Source organism: Staurois parvus, unplaced genomic scaffold (genome assembly GCF_062004578.1).
Source record: "Staurois parvus isolate SC_StPar_1 unplaced genomic scaffold, SC_StPar_1.0 ptg000673l, whole genome shotgun sequence".
Taxonomy (NCBI): domain Eukaryota; kingdom Metazoa; phylum Chordata; class Amphibia; order Anura; family Ranidae; genus Staurois; species Staurois parvus.
Genome location: NW_028318469.1, coordinates 1,265,192 through 1,281,416, shown reverse-complemented (window position 1 = coordinate 1,281,416; position 16,225 = coordinate 1,265,192). Strand labels below are relative to the sequence as shown.

General features: G+C 41.1%; 1 protein-coding gene across 1 annotated transcript in view; it reads right to left on the bottom strand.

Moving 5' to 3' along the window:
- PES1 (pescadillo ribosomal biogenesis factor 1) overlaps positions 1-15,684 on the bottom strand; it is a 52,441-nt gene extending 36,757 nt beyond the window's left edge. The window contains exons 1-3 of the mRNA XM_089652210.1: positions 15,535-15,684; positions 12,200-12,279; positions 909-1,062 (exon numbers count right to left, since the gene is read on the bottom strand). Coding sequence (XP_089508336.1) covers positions 909-1,062; positions 12,200-12,279; positions 15,535-15,558 — 258 coding nt within the window. The 5' untranslated portion in view covers positions 15,559-15,684. The remainder of the gene's footprint in view (positions 1-908; positions 1,063-12,199; positions 12,280-15,534) is intronic.
- Between the last annotated feature and the right edge of the window lie 541 nt (positions 15,685-16,225).

The window sequence follows — 16,225 nt, the reverse complement described above, 5'->3', positions numbered from 1 at the left end:
GCGTTGGTAAAACAGTCAAGTGTGGACGAGCCCTAAGTGTGGTATTTGCATTTGGAATCTACTACTGTGAACCTACATCATACGTTCAAAAGGAGCTGTCCATGCCATTGTAAGGCTTCATAAAAGGAAAAAAATCCATCAGAGAGATAACAGCAAAATTAGGAGTGGCGAAATCAACAGTTTGGTACATTCTGAGGAAAGAAGAACGCTCTGGTGAGCTCAGCAACATATAAAAAGGCATGGACGTCCATGGAAGACAATAGTGATGGATGATCTCAGGATCCTCTCTATGGTAAAGAAAAGCCCATTTATAACATCTAGACAAGCGAAGGACACTCTCCAGGAGGTGGGCGTATCATTGTCAAAGTCTACAATCAAGAGAAGACTGTTTAGAGATATACTGTCAGCCCAGATTTAGCCAAATGCAGCAAAGTTGATTGGACGGTGCTTCACAGTACAGATGGACCATGATCCAAAACACACTGCAAAAGCAACCACGGAGCTTTTGAAGGAAAAGAAGTGGAATATTCTGCAAAAGCCGAGTCAATCACCTGATCTCAATCTAATTGAGCATGCATTTCACTTGCTGAAGGCAAAACTAAAAAAGGTAGAAAGACCCACAAAGATTGACTGAAGACAGCAGCAGTTAGAGCCTGGCAAAGCATCAGAAAGGAGGAAACCTAGTCTTTGGTAATGTCCATGGGTTCCAGACTTCAGGCAGTCATTGCCAGTAAAGGATTCTAATAAAAACGAACATTTTATTTATGATTATATTAATTTGTCCAATTACATTTGAGCCCCTGAAAATGGAGGGACTGTGTATAAAAATGGTTGCAGTTCCTTAAATGTATACTTGATATTGTGTGTGTGTGTGTGTTTGTTAAAAAAAAACAAAACAAAAAACACACCTTATATTCTCTGAATTTTGTCACAATAGGCTCATGCAGCAGAAACTTGATGTCCTTCAAGAGGTAAAACGTACGAGGGGCTGTGGATCCTTTATTGACTTTTTTCTTATGTTTCGGCTCATGGGGATAGATGCCTTTTAGGATGCAGAGACGCCTAAGGAAAAAAAGTGCAACATGTCCATTTGCAACAGTAACAATGCATACTGGGACCTTGCTAAAGTATTTTTAAACCCAAACTATGAACTTCTCTAGCTTGCCCCTTTTTGGTCAGCTGAATATCATTTTTTCAGAAATCTTGTGAGCTGATCACCTTCTGTGTTCTTGGCCTGAACACAAGGAGGGGTTCTGGAGGTGAGGAGAGATCTACCTTCTTTGTAAGCTTTCAGAATGAGGTAGACAGGGCTGACACCACAGGCTTGGTATTCATATCTCTGTTATTTAAAAGAGAATGGCTGGAACACACATTTCTAGCACACAAAAATAATTTTTCTGTACATTCTGGATTTTAAAGTAATCATTCATAATAACCGCTTCAATACAGGGCACTTTTACCCCCTTCCTGCCCAGGCCATTTTTCAGCGCTCTCACACTTTGAATGACAATTGCGCGGTCATACAACATTGTACCAAAACTCAAATTTTATCATTTTCTTCACACAACTAGAGCTTTCTTTTGGTGGTATTTAATCACCACTGGGGTTTTTATTTTTTGCTAAATTAACAAAGAAAAGACCGAACATTTTGAAAAAAATAAATAAATACATTTTTCTTTGTTTCTCTTATAAAAGTTTGCAAATAAATAATTGTTCTTCATAAATTTAGGCCAAAATGTATTCTGATACATGTCTTTGGTGAAAATAACCCAAATTAGGATGTATTTTTTAGTTTGTAGGAAAGTTATAGAGTTCACAAACTATGGTATAGATCTGAATATTGATCAATCCTGAAGTACTGACAGCCAATCTAATTTTTTGAGGTCCAAGAATGTCAGAATAGTACAGATATCCTCCAAATGACCCCTTTTTGCAAAGCAGACAGTCCGACATACTTCATAAGAGGCATGGCGAGTTTTTTGAGGTTGTATTTTTTTTGTCATAATTTTTCGGAAAATGAAAAAAATTATTTTCACTATTTTTATTTTACATACGTCATCAGTGCAGTACAGTGTCATCATATAACTGGCATGACGGTGATCAGGTACACTGACTGGTGACAGTATGAAAAAAAAAAATACATATAATTTTTTTTTTTTATTAAATTTTTTCTTTTTTTTTTTAAGATTGTCTTTTCATATATCACTATGACCAAAGTAGTACAATGTTACCATAGTAACATTGTACTACTTTGGGGAAGTGATCAGTATTTTTTTTTTTTTTTTTTTTACACAATTTGCTTATAGCAAAAAACTGCTTTGCTATAAGCAAGCATTTACCTGAATGACATCGATTCATTCAGGGGTTTTTTTGTGCCTAGCTGTGATTTGGCCACGGCTAATCACATGACACAGCTGGGCTGTGATTGGCCCAGCTTGTGCATGTGACCGCTGTGAGCATTCACAGCTAGGCACACTAGTATACAATGGATGGCATGAATGAAGCCATCCATTGTATACAACTGTCATATGACCTGCTGTGATTGGTCACAGCAGATCACATGGTACCAGCAACAGGGCCGGTACTCAGATCTGTCATCGGCCGTGTTTGAGGTACACGGCCGGTGACAGATCGCGCCGCTACGCGGCTCTGCAGACGCGCAAACTGCGCATGTGCGAAAAGACGCCATATGGCGTCCACCCCGAAAGGTGAGGGTTTTTGCCGGCCGCCCTTCGGCCATAGGCTGGGCGGGAACCGGATAAACATGCATATATACCAGGGATGTACTAAATGTTTCATTTACATGCAAGCATGTCTCAATATATGCTTTAAACAAGTCAAAAGGCCAGAATTACATTTAAACTATTTTCACTAGTGATTCCTGTAGTGTCGCAGTTATCAAAGGAAAGAGCCACACTACTTGATGAAAAACACAAAAATCTGGTACGCCTAAAGCTGGCCATAGATGGATCAAATCTTGGCTGGTTCAGCAGGGACTGGCCGGGATTTCATCCATATATGGGCAGGCTGGTTGTACGGCTTTAGCCGCCAGCAGTGATCATTGTGGTTTTTTTTGCAGATTTTTGTGTTTTTCATCAAGTAGTGTGGCTCTTTCCTTTGATAACTGCAACACTACAGGAATCACTAGTGAAAATAGTTTAAATGTGATTCTGGCCTTTGGCTTGTTTAAAGCATATGTTGAGACATGCTTGCATGTAAATGAAACATTTAGTACATCCCTGGTATACATGCATGTTTATCTGGTTCCCGTCCGGCCTATGGCCGAATGGCGGCCGGCAAAAACCCTCACCTTTCCAGGTGGACGCCATATGGCGTCCTTTCGCACATGCGCAGTTTGCGTGCCTGCAGAGCTGCAATCTGTCACCAGCCGTGTACCTCAGACACGGCCGATGACAGATCTGAGCTCCGGCCCTGTTGCCGGTTCCATGTGACCTGCTGTGACCAATCACAGCAGGTCACATGACAGTTGTATACAATGGATGGCTTCATTCATGCCATCCATTGTATACTAGTGTACCTAGCTGTGAATGCTCACAGTGGTCACATGCACAAGCTGGGCCAATCATTAAGTTCTGCCAGCAGAGAAGGCTCCCCACTGGCAGATCACAATAGAGCTGCGGGAGGGATTTCTACATCAATACTGACTGTGTTGATGGGGTAATCAAGCAAATTTCTTTCCTTTCACCCATGGTAGAGAAGGAAAGAAAACTGTATAATCTATGGGCTGCCTAGGTGCCCATTCACATACATGCGGATTGGATGAGGTTTAAACTGCACCCAATCTGCATGACATGTGAAAATACACTGCTTCCTACGGTGCCTGTTCACATACATCCGCTGCACTGGCAGTGCGAATTCAGTGCGGTTTTAAAAATAGTCATGTCCGATCTCTGAGCAGGGAGAGCCGGTTCAGGTGCGGATTACAGACTATTGACTTCTATGGGAACCGTTTCTAAACCGCATATGTGTGAGCAAGATAAAATCCTGAGCTAATCCTGTCCCTGAACCGGATGTGAACAACTACTGTATCAATTAGCTGTGAAACCTGAGCTTCTATCCGCACTGCACATGTGTGAATCAGCTCTAAGAGTGTTGACTGACAAACAGTCTTAAACCCACAACAGTAAGATCAGCCTGTGTATGTAGTAAAGCATGCTTGTTATACTCACTGTGGAACCTAGGGGGTTAATCCTCCGCATTATGTAAAAATCCTTTCTTCTCTGTTCCTCCCCCTTTTCAAGCGTCCGCCTCTTATCTCCTGATAAACAGACTGAACCCGTATCCCTTCTGCACATGCTCAGTTTGGTGTGTATTGCTAGAGGTTTTTTTTTTTTGTTCTTGGGAGAGTGAATGTGATCAGCACAGGGCCAATCAGCACGGGTCAGACAGAGGTCAAGGGTTTTGCATCCTCATAGAGGCTAAAGAAAACTCCTACAAGCTTTAGCTAGTGCTGGGCTAGACACTGATAGAAGCCACAAGACTGCTCCAACTTTTGATGAGAATAGGTATTTAGCAGTTTATATTTACTAAAAAAACTGCATTTCCATGTTCTGTGTACTGTGGGAGACCAGATAAAGTGTTATCAAACCCTTGACCCTGCATTCACTATAAGAAGACTGGAGGGAAAATAGGAAAGATGGGCTGTTGGAGAAGAGTCCTACTGTAGGGGCCTTTCATCTGGATTTGTTTTCTTTCTGGGTTTCTTTAACCACTTGCCTACTGGGCACTTTTACCACCTTCCTGCCCAGGCCAATTTTCATCTTTCAGCGCTGTCACACTTTGAATGGCAATTGAGCAGTCATGCAACACTGTACCCAAACAAAATGTTTATTTTTTTTGCGACAGATAGAGCTTTCTTTTGGTGGCATTTAATCAAAGCGTTTTTTATTTTTTACTAAACAAACTAAAAAAAAAAAAAAAAAAAAAAAACAACATTTTGAAAAAAAAAAAAAAATTACTTTGTTTCCGTTATAAAATTTTGTAAATAGGTAATTTTTCCTCCTTCACTGATGTGTTCTAAGGAGGCTGCAGCGATGGTTACTGACAGGCATCATTGATGGACACTTAAAAGCACTCATATATTACACAGATTGGCGGCACTGAATGGCACATGAAAGTAAAGTTAATGTAATCTTCAGTTTTACTCAAATTAGTTGATGCAAAAATGAATACACCCCACAACAAAAACTACTACATCTAAAGTTTTATATGACCTTCATGATTTCTAAGGACAGCACCAAGTCTTCTAGGCATGGAATGAGCAAGGTGGCGACAGATTGCAACATCTATCTTTTTCCATTCTTCAAGGACGATCTCTTCTAGAGCCTGGATGCTGGATGGCGAGCGATGCTCAACTAGTCTCTTCAGAATTCCCCATAGATGTTTGATTGGGTTCAGATCAGGAGACATAACTGGCCACTGAATCACTTTCACCCTGTTCTTCAGAAATGCAACAGTGGCCTTAGATGTGCCTTTTGAATCATTGTCATGTTGGAAAAGTGCATGACGACCAGGGGCACAGAACAATGGTAGCATCTTCTCTTTAAATATAGAGCAGTACATCTGTGAATTCATGATACCATCAATGAAATACAGCTCCCCGACACCAACAGTACTCATGCAGCCCCACAGGAGGACACTGCCACCACAATGTTTCACTGTAGGCACCATGCACTTTTCTTTATACTCCTCACCTTTGCGACGCCACACAGTTTTGAAGCCATCACTTCCAAAAACATTCATCTTGGTCCCATCACTCCAGAGTCGAGTCCCAACAGTCTTTTTTTCAGAATGGGTCCTCGGAAAGTCTAGGCAGGCTTCCGTTAACTTCTGTCTGAACGTCTCTGTGAGATGGTTGCAGTTCCATCTTTTTATCACTTTTGCTACAATATTCTGACTAATAAGTAAAGCTTTGCTGATATTCTTGTAGCCTTCACCTTTCTTGTGTAAAGAAATTATTTTCTTTCTTTCTCAGGCCTTGTGACATTTCTCTTCAGTGGTGCCACTGCTGACAGCATGAAATGGGAAGGGGTTTTCTTTGTTAGTAACATCATTTTATAATCAACTGTCTGCTGGACACCCATTTATACATAACTAGACTCACCCATAGTTGAATTTTGATTGTCTAAAATTTTGCTTTGCTCCTTAGACTTTCATTGGGGTGTACTCATTTTTGAAACATGGTCTTGAATGATTTTGTAAAAAAAAATACTTTTTTGTGTGTGCAAATTAACAAATCTTGTTTGCAATCAATAGCCCACAATTGAGGGAGCATTTTGTAGTATAGTTTCCCATAGAAAAATGTTAATTCTGTAATGAAAAGTAAGGGTTTTCTGACAAATCTGTTGGGGTGCACTCATTTATGCTGAGCACTGTGTGTATATATATATTTATTACAGTATAAATATAAATCAGCACACATATATATATAAAATCCTCAAGAATCCCTTAAAGTCATATCAATATCCTTCCCCTGAAGTACTAATAAAATATATATTCATTGACTTAAACCCAAAAACCCACAATTATAGTGAAAAGATCAAAACCCAAAGAGATTACCCAAAAAATAAAAAATATCAAATATATATAAAAGAACAAAAATAAATAAAGTCCCAATATGCAAAGTGTCCAAATAATGTGTCCAAACAAAGATCAATTTCTTGATAGGAAGACGCTTCCTACTCCACTGAAGAAGATGCAAATCAATCACAGGTGCTCTTCAAATACCTCAAAAAACAAAATCTCAACATAGTATATTACCTTTTAAATCTCAGAACTAAAGTGCCACACGTGTATCATGCAAAAAAAACACTCCAGTGTCACAGCACTCATGTGAGAGAGAAAAAAAAAAAAAAATTAAATTTTAAATATCACTGCAAACTATATATAAAGTGCATAATTACCCTAAAACAAACAAATTCCAGTTTGTAATCAACCACATATGTACAGAGTGTTCTTAGATTGGTATCCTCTTGTTCCTCAGGACCTCACAAACAGACCAGGAATCAGTATGTGAATTATAATCATATATAAAATTTATTGTAGCCACTTACATATAAAAACGATAAGATCAGCAAGACAGCATCCAACTCCTCATGCCCAGTATGCGATCCCCTTTCCGTGTGTAGAGGGTCTCCCGATCACCAGGTAATTCCCCCTTGCTACTCCTATCCAGCACTATCACTTTGTAGCTCTGGGGGACACCTGAAGTGCACCGTTACTCTCCAGACCTCCAACACACAGGGATTCCAGAATCCAAAATGGCTGCCGCAGCACTTCCGGGAACGTCACGTGCCCTGGACGCGTTTCGTCTCTTCTGGACTTTGTCAACAAGGATACGGACATAAGGTTCCAGTTCTTTAAGTACCCACTCCTAACCTGGCGGAAATACCTCAGCAGCCATCTTACAAAGTGGAAAATTGAGATGAATGACTACCACAGCTGATATACCATGCTAGATAGTCATCCCCACCCCATAGCTCTCATCCCTAAGTTAACCTCAAGCCATACTTCAGTCCCAAGGATAATTAAACCACCTGCAGCCATTTTGGAAACTGAAAGAACAATTTTAAATAACCATAAGGTCGGGGGTAACACCACCCCTTCACCATTGATTACAAAAATCTACAAATAATAAAATCATTCACAAAAATTATAAAATATTAAAGAATATAAGAAGTACATGCTAAAAAATGTAAATTAAAATAAAAATAAAATAAAATGAAGATAAAAAAAAAAAAAAATTAAAAATTATTAAAAAAAAAAAAAAAAACTAAATTAAAAATTACAAATCAGAAATAAAACAATTTAAATCCAAATCAATATTAAGACCCCTAGGTTTCAAGGTATTAAGTTTAAAGATCCAAAAAGTTTCATTACGGGATATTTCCTGTACTTTATTACATCCCCTCCAATGAGTATCAAGAATATCAATACCACAAAAACTCAGAACACTAGGATACTTGGTCTGTTTGTGAGGTCCTGAGGAACAAGAGGATACCAATCTAAGGACACTCTGTACATATGTGGTTGATTACAAACTGGAATTTGTTTGTTTTAGGGTAATTATGCACTTTATATATAGTTTGCAGTGATATTTAAAATTTAATTTTTTTTTTTTTTTTTTCTCTCACATGAGTGCTGTGACACTGGAGTGTTTTTTTTGCATGATACACGTGTGGCACTTTAGTTCTGGGATTTAAAAGGTAATCTACTATGTTGAGATTTTGTTTTTTGAGGTATTTGAAGAGCACCTGTGATTGATTTGCATCTTCTTCAGTGGAGTAGGAAGCGTCTTCCTATCAAGAAATTGATCTTTGTTTGGACACATTATTTGGACACTTTGCATATTGGGACTTTATTTATTTTTGTTCTTTTATATATATTTGATATTTTTTGGGTAATCTCTTTGGGTTTTGATCTTTTCACTATAATTGTGGGTTTTTGGGTTTAAGTCAATGAATATATATTATATTTATTACAGTGTTGAAAAAAATTAAAGGAACACTTTGAAAACACATCAGATCTCAATGGGAAAAAAATCTCCTGCTGGATATCTATACTGATGTGGCCTGGGTAATGTGTTAGGAACATAAGGATGCCCCATCGTTTGATAGAAATAAAAGTGATCAACCTACAGAGGGACTGAATTCAAAGACACCCTGAAAATCAAAGTGAAACAAATTATACAGCAGGTTAGTCCATTTTGCTGAAATTTCATTGCAGCAACTCAAAATGGTACTCAGTAGTTGATATGGCCCCCACGTGCTTGTATGCATGTCTGACATCGTCGAGGCATGCTCCTAAATGAGACAACGGATGGTGTCCTGGGGTATTTCCCCCCAGATCTGGACCAGGGCATCATTGAGTTCCTGGACAGTCCGGGGTTCAACCTGGCAGCGCTAGATGGACCGAAACATGATATTCCAGAGGTGTTCTATTGGATTTAGGTCAGGCGAGCATGGGGGCCATTAAATGGTATCAATTCCTTCATCCTCCAGGAACTGCCTGCATACTCTCACCACATGAGGCCAGGCATTGTCGTGCACCAGGAGGAACCCAAGACCCACTGTACCAGCGTAGGGTCTGACAATGGGTCCAAGGATTTTATCCCGATACCTAACAGCAGTCAGAGTGCCATTGTCTAGCCTGCAGAGGTCTGTGCGTCTCTCCATGGATATGCCTCCCCAGACCATCACCGACCCACCACCAAAACGGTCATGCTGAACGATGTTACAGGCAGCATAATGTTCTCCATGGTTTTGCCAGACCCTTTCATGTCTGTCACATGTGCTCAGGGTGAACCTGCTCTCATCCGTGAAAAGCACAGGGCGCCAGTGGTGGACCTGCCAATTGTGGTGTTCAATGGCAAATGCCAATCAAGCTCTATGGTGCCAGACAGTGAGCACAGGGTCACCCTCGTGAAGTCTGTTTCTGATTGTTTGGTCAATGACATTCACACCAGTGACCTGCTGGAGGTCATTTTGTAGGGCTCTGGCAGTTCTCATCCTGTTCCTCCTTGCACAAAGGAACAGATACCGGTCCTGCTGATTGGTTAAGGACCTTCTACGGTCCTGTCCAGCTCTCCTAGAGTAACTGCCAGTCTCCTGGAATCTTCTCCATGCTTTTGAGACTGTGCTGGGACACACAGCACACCTTCCGGCAATGTCACATATTGATGTGCCATCCTGGAGGAGGTGGACTGCCTGTGCAACCTCTGTAGGGTCCAGGTATCACCTCATGCTACCATTAGTGACACTGACCCTAGCCAAATGCAAAACTAGTGAAAAACAGTCAGAAAAGATGTCAGTGGCCTCCACCTGTAAAACGATGCCTCTTTTAGGCATCTCACTGTTGCCCATCTTGTGCACCTGTTAATTTTATTAACAACAAAGCAGCTGAAACTGATTAACAACCCCCTCTGCTACTTAAATGACCAGATCAATAGCCCAGGAGTTTCATTGACTTGATGCTATACTCTTATTAAAAAGTGTTCCTTTCATTTTATTGAGCAGTGTGTCTGAGATATATATATATATATATATATATATATATATATTTATTCTTGGTGTTTGCTGCAATGACTTTCATGCCAAAAAAAGTATACATTTTACAGGCATGGATGTTTTAAAATGTTTTAATTGATCAGTTCTCGCAGACCAAAACCTCAGTTGACAACATGTTTCCTTATGTACTGTAAGGCCTATGAGGCATTTCTTAGGTCCTCAACTGGTTAAAGATGGTGCAACTCAAACAGGTTGTACCAATGTTTTCTAATTGGCCCATGGTGTCTCTCAGCTGAGCCTACTATCTGCCAGTCTGATACCTCGATGTGGATCTTTTGAAAGCAAACATGTATGCTACAACTATTTGCCTTGAGCCTGTCTACATCGCGCTGTTACTGTACTGAGACATGACAGCAGGTGTTTGCTTACAATCAGTCAGCACCGGATGACAGTACTCCCAGATGATCTGGATTGACATCCACTATGCACCAATGAGTCTGGTTAGCCTGGACGGGCGTGTGTGTGAGTGTGTCAGTACAAGGACAATGACAGAGTTTGAGTTTATAATATCACCAAAGGTAATATACTTCTAGCAAGTATAGCTATTTTCCAGTGTCCATGTACATGACTGTACATTTGGGGCCCATTACAGCCAATGCAAAGAGGATGAATACCACTTGACTTATGGAGATCATGGATCACCTTTATTAAAATATGTATTTCCAGCGATTTACCAACTAACATAAGGGTTGTTTGTTTAGTTTGCACACATGAACCCAGTTTTACTGTTGTCTCTTTTACCTCTGAAGCTTGGGTTTGCAACACAATCATCAAACAAAAGCAATGCCCCTGGTACATCTGCCTATAGAGTGGCTACACTGCCATGCAGGGACTCCCTGAAATCACCCTGGCATGCGTGCATGCTCCTGGTCTACTAAGGTTTGGGAGGAAGGACCACTACCAAAGAAGGCACATATGCACAGTATGGGCTAGGCACTACTAATCATCAGACATTTATCCCCTTGCTAGATGGTCATCTAACTCTACTAGGTGGGCATGCATTTGCGAAGACAAAGAGAAGGGGAGACTGGGAGCATGAGGCAACATGGAGTCACAAATCAGGAGATCACCAGATGCTGCAGTGACTGCTCCTAGAACATCTAGATCAGGGGAACTCACTGCAGTGTCTCAGATTTGTGCTTCTCAGTTCTGCTGACTCTACATCAAAGTGCTTGCATTTGATGTAAATATTGTACTTGGGAAAGTTTCCCTGGTTGGTTAGCCATTCAAGTAATTTGGAGCATTTATTACAACTTTAATAAGCTAGTTTTAATAAGGGAAAAGCAATACTCACCAGTTCAAATATATACAAAGGAACATTTTTTAGCAAACTCTATAACAGATACTTGGTTGTGCACTTGTTGACAGTGTATACTAAGCTGAAGAGTCCACCTACCAAGTAGTAAGGGAGAAGGGGAGAACCCTGAGGTATATTTATCACAAGATAAGTAAACTCTTCATGCTTATGACCTTCTTCCTTACTACCTGGTGAGCCAATGACCTGAACAAGCATAGGTGGTTTGAGGTTCAGTTCACATATGAGCGGTTCTGCGTACCACATTTGCACAGGCAGAGCAGACCATTCATTAAAATGGCCTGCTGTGCCTGCAATTCCTGAAGGAAATAGACCCCTGCACCTTTTTTAAAATGTGGTTCTCAGACGTGCATGATGCTTTGGCACCTCATTTTTTAAAGCGCTTTTTTCCTAAAAGTAGCATGGTTTTGTGCAGCTACGGGAACTTGGCCCCATAACAGATGTGTTGGGAACACATGATCTGTATAATTACAAATCTTGAGGGAAGGTGTTCACAGATAACCAATTTAACAAATACATGTTACATTGCAATAATATCCTGAAGACACAGACTATAAGAGGCCCAAGCAACTGGATTAAACTGGAACTCCAGTCAAATTATCCAAAAACATTAATTTATTTGGATAGATTTGAGAGGGCTTAGTGCTGCTTTCAAGTTTTTATAACTACATATCACCCTCCCCTTCCCCAAGAACTACAAGAAAATAACATTAAACAAAAGTGCTGGTGAGCAAAACTGCTTCCATTCTACAAGAAGTGTAAAATTACATTTTGGCTAGGTAAAGTACATTTTACCAACCTAAAATCTGGTAAGCTCAGTTGAAGTTTCTTTCGTGCTTTATTTCTTGTTATGTAGTTGGTAGCAGAGCCACTTTCATACTGAAAGAGATAAAATGCATTTGAGCAAATCATATTATTGCGAGACAAAGATGCAGACAAGAGTTGACATTCAAAACCATTTAATCACTGAGGACTGCTACATTAATATAAGGTTAGGTTCGCCTATGATGATTCATGGTACAGTGTACGTTTCTGCCATGAAATCTGGAGCAGCCCCCAGAGACCTCACATCCTTTAACAACTTCTATGATGGTTCTAAGAAATACACATGAGTTTGTTCTCTCCCTGCTTTTGGGTGTACGGTGATCTGCCTCCTTTCACTCTCCAGAGCTCTCTGAATCCTATACTTTCCTGCCATTAATATTGTACTCATTCCATCACAATAACATGTATGAGCTCGGCCCAGGGGAGCCGGAGCTGGACAAAAGCAGTAACAAAGTACTTTGTGTGAATGGCCTGGGGATGAGGGAGACACTGGCTCTGACTGAGATCATGCCCTGTCACCTGGTTGTGCCTGTCTCCATTGATGTTTGAGTAGGATAGCAACCCATGATACTCTAAGTTTCAAGAGTTCTAAAGCAAAATTTGACAGTTTGCCGTGAAATTTTGCACACTGTTACGGGGTGCCCTGGAGAGAAAAAAAAAAAAAAAAAAAAGCTGATCCAGATGGAGTTTCTTTTACACAAAAAAGTGAACGTAACTCCACTTGTACCTCCTTTAGGCTTAAAAGAACTTGACAGAACACAAGCAATTTAGAAGAAAGTGCTGATCTTAGTAAAGCAGTTTCCTACAAGTGTACAAACTGATACCGGATGAATACTACCTCCAATATTGCTTTGGATTTTGTTGCTCCTCCGTTTGATGAAGGGTCCCACCTGTCATCACAGAGAGTTTGCACGGTCCATGTTCCATCCACATCCTCTGCCTACTGCGCAGATGAACTGCTCACCCATTAAAATTATGCCCACCAAGAGTAAGGCCTCTGCCAAAGCAATTAACAGAGCAAGGGATGTGCATTCGCAAAAAGGCACAGGGCACAGCTGGCACATTTTTTATGCAAAGGCCAGTGCCTTACAGTGAAAGTTTCTAGGGAGGGGCTGAAGGTAAGTACTCACCTTTGTATGAAACAGAGAGGGAAGAAGTAAATCACAACTTCACTGAAGAAAATTAGAAAACAAAAATGCCTGGGGTTGGATTTCAAGGCTGGATTCACATTATTCCAAGTGCATGCATGGTAACACACGTGTAGGTGTGGATAGGCTCTTTGTCTTTTCCACTAAACCGCAATGCATAGATGTGAATCAGGCACATAGGAAAGAATGGGATTTCTACTTGATATGCATTTCAATGCAGCAAAATGCAAGAATTTCGCTGCATCCAAACACACAAGTGTAAACAGGCCCTAACATGTATGTATAGCCAAAACTGTCTTTTTTGTGTCCCACTGCAGAGATTTAAAGCGGAGCTCCACCCAAAAAGGGGAAGTTCCGCTTTAAGCCTTTGTCCCCCGCACCCCATTAAGGATTGGCATCTTTGGGAAGTGAGGGGTACCCGTATTTTAAAGGTACCCGCTCCCACTTCCGCTGCGATTGCCTAGGCGACTGGAAGCGGAAGTTATCCCCTCCGTATTCTTCTGGGACACGTGACAGGTCCCAGAAGACTACAGGACCTTTCATGAAGGGCAGTGCTACTCGCGCATGCGCAGTGGGCACCCGACTGTGAAGCCGCAAGCTGTCACAGCCGGGTGCCCACACTGAAGATGCCAGTGCCAGGGAGAGAAGACAGCCGGTGAAACCAGCGGTGGTGAGGAAACCGCAGGACTGAGGGACAGGCAAGTGTCTGTATTTTAAGATTCAGCATCTACAGTTTTTGAAGTTGCTGACTTTTATTTGTTTTTTTTCAGGTGGAACTCTGCTTTAACTTCATTTCCTGTTCCAGAGACAACAGGAAACGAGAAAATAAACCTGCAAAGTGAGGGGAAAATCGCAGATGAAATCATCATCACTAAAAGATCTCCCCTCACCCCGTTCCTTTGACAACTTTTTAGATTTCCCATCACTTTTTGCAACAATGTTCACCAGGATAAATAGGGTAAAGGGATGCAAACAGCAATAAAATATTGACAGTGCTATAGTCTTCTCCCGCTCTGTATACAAAAAAAAGTTTTGCTAATACACATGCTTTAAAGTAAAATTGAAGGCAAAACTTTTTTTACTTCCATTTTTGTAGAGTAAAGGAGAGTTATAACTCCTGTCAGGTCTTTGTTTACCATCTGTGTCCCACTAGTCTGATTTCCATTTACTTTCTTTCACAGCCAAACAGGACATTAAAATAAATAGCTCCAAAGTGCGAGAAATCCCTAGTAGTCACCAGAACCATAGGGTTATAACCCTTGCCAGGTTTTTTACCACCTGTGTTCCATTATACAGATTTCCATTTGGTTCCTGTCACAGCCAAACAGGACATTAAAATAGCTCCAAAGTGAGGGAAATCCCTAGTAGTCACCAGAACCAGAGGGTTATAACCCTTGCCAGGTTTTTTACCACCTGTGTTCCATTGGACAGATTTCCATTTGCTTTCTGTCACAGCCAAACAGGACATTACAAGAAATGGCTCCAAAGAGAGGGAAATCCCTAGTAGTCACCAGAATGAGTGTCCCCATTTGAAGATTTCCCCTCTATTCTCATTCTGGTGACCACTCAAAATTTAGATTTCCTTTACTTTCGCTCTCATTGATAACAGTCACCAGGAGAAATATAGTGTTTCCAGCCCGCCCCCAACAGGGGCCGGCAGCAATAAACACTGACAGGAGTTCTAACCCACCCCACGCATATATGTCCATGGTTTCTGTGCCGAAATCGCACTCCTTGCAGTCACAGATGGTCGGGAGCCAGTGTGGCTAGCTTCTGATTGTGTGACTACTGTGACAGCCAATCACTGTGGCCATGTGGTTAAGCAGTTCTTCATAAGGGAGTAAAGGCTCAATTAAAGGGATGCCAGGGCTGGGCAAGAAGGGGTTAATGACAACAAGCACAGCGGTCTAACAGGATCTTCTACACATGTAAATGACAGAATCGTGTGAAGAAAATAAATGCCTAAACCATCGTCGTAGCATGCTAATGTGCTGTATTCAGCAATCACACCACACAAGGCAGGCCCACGTGGCCTCCTCACAGCCTGTGGAAGTGTCTCTGCAGGCTGGGATCACTAGGACTCCTGGCCTTGTGGCGTGTGCAGTGAGGATACAGACATGACACCGTCTATTACAGCAGATTTGTCTAAATATTCGTATACCTTCTTCTTCTCCAAGCCACCCATCCCGTCTCGCTGAGCAGACCTCCCCGGAATAACACACGTGTAGTCCACACACTGCTCAGGACCCCTGTGGCCACCCGCGACGTGCCTGACGAAAAAAAGAAACAGGCATATTGCATGGCGCCTCAAAGGGGCCTTTCTTGTATTAGACTTCCTGTGACCAGTTTAGTGTGTGACTGAACTGTGATGTAATGCTTGTTTCACTCTATGAAGTCATGTGATTGTTCCCTTATATGCAACAGAAGGTTGATTAACATGACAAAGGAAAGGTTTAAACATAACTGTAAATATACAAACCCAATCACTTACATCTCCCATCAATTTCAAAATGTGTTTTAAATCTGTATTCCAGGAAACGAAAACTCTTCCCTTGAAGGAGTACTGTGCCCACACTGCAGGGGTTAATGTACAGTTAGGTCCATATATATTTGGAGAAGGGAATAAAAGAAAGAGCGCACAAACCTTGCGCATTAACCTTTGATCACCAGTGGATGAACACACTGTTATTAACGTTCGTTCGTTCAGAGTCCTTGAGCGCAGGAGATAGTGGATGTTTGGTGACCGTATATATTTGGACACAGGCACCATTTTAGTTTTTTCAGGTATTTACCAAAACATATTCAAGCTATTATTATATAATGGATATGGGCTGAAAGTGCACACTCTCAGG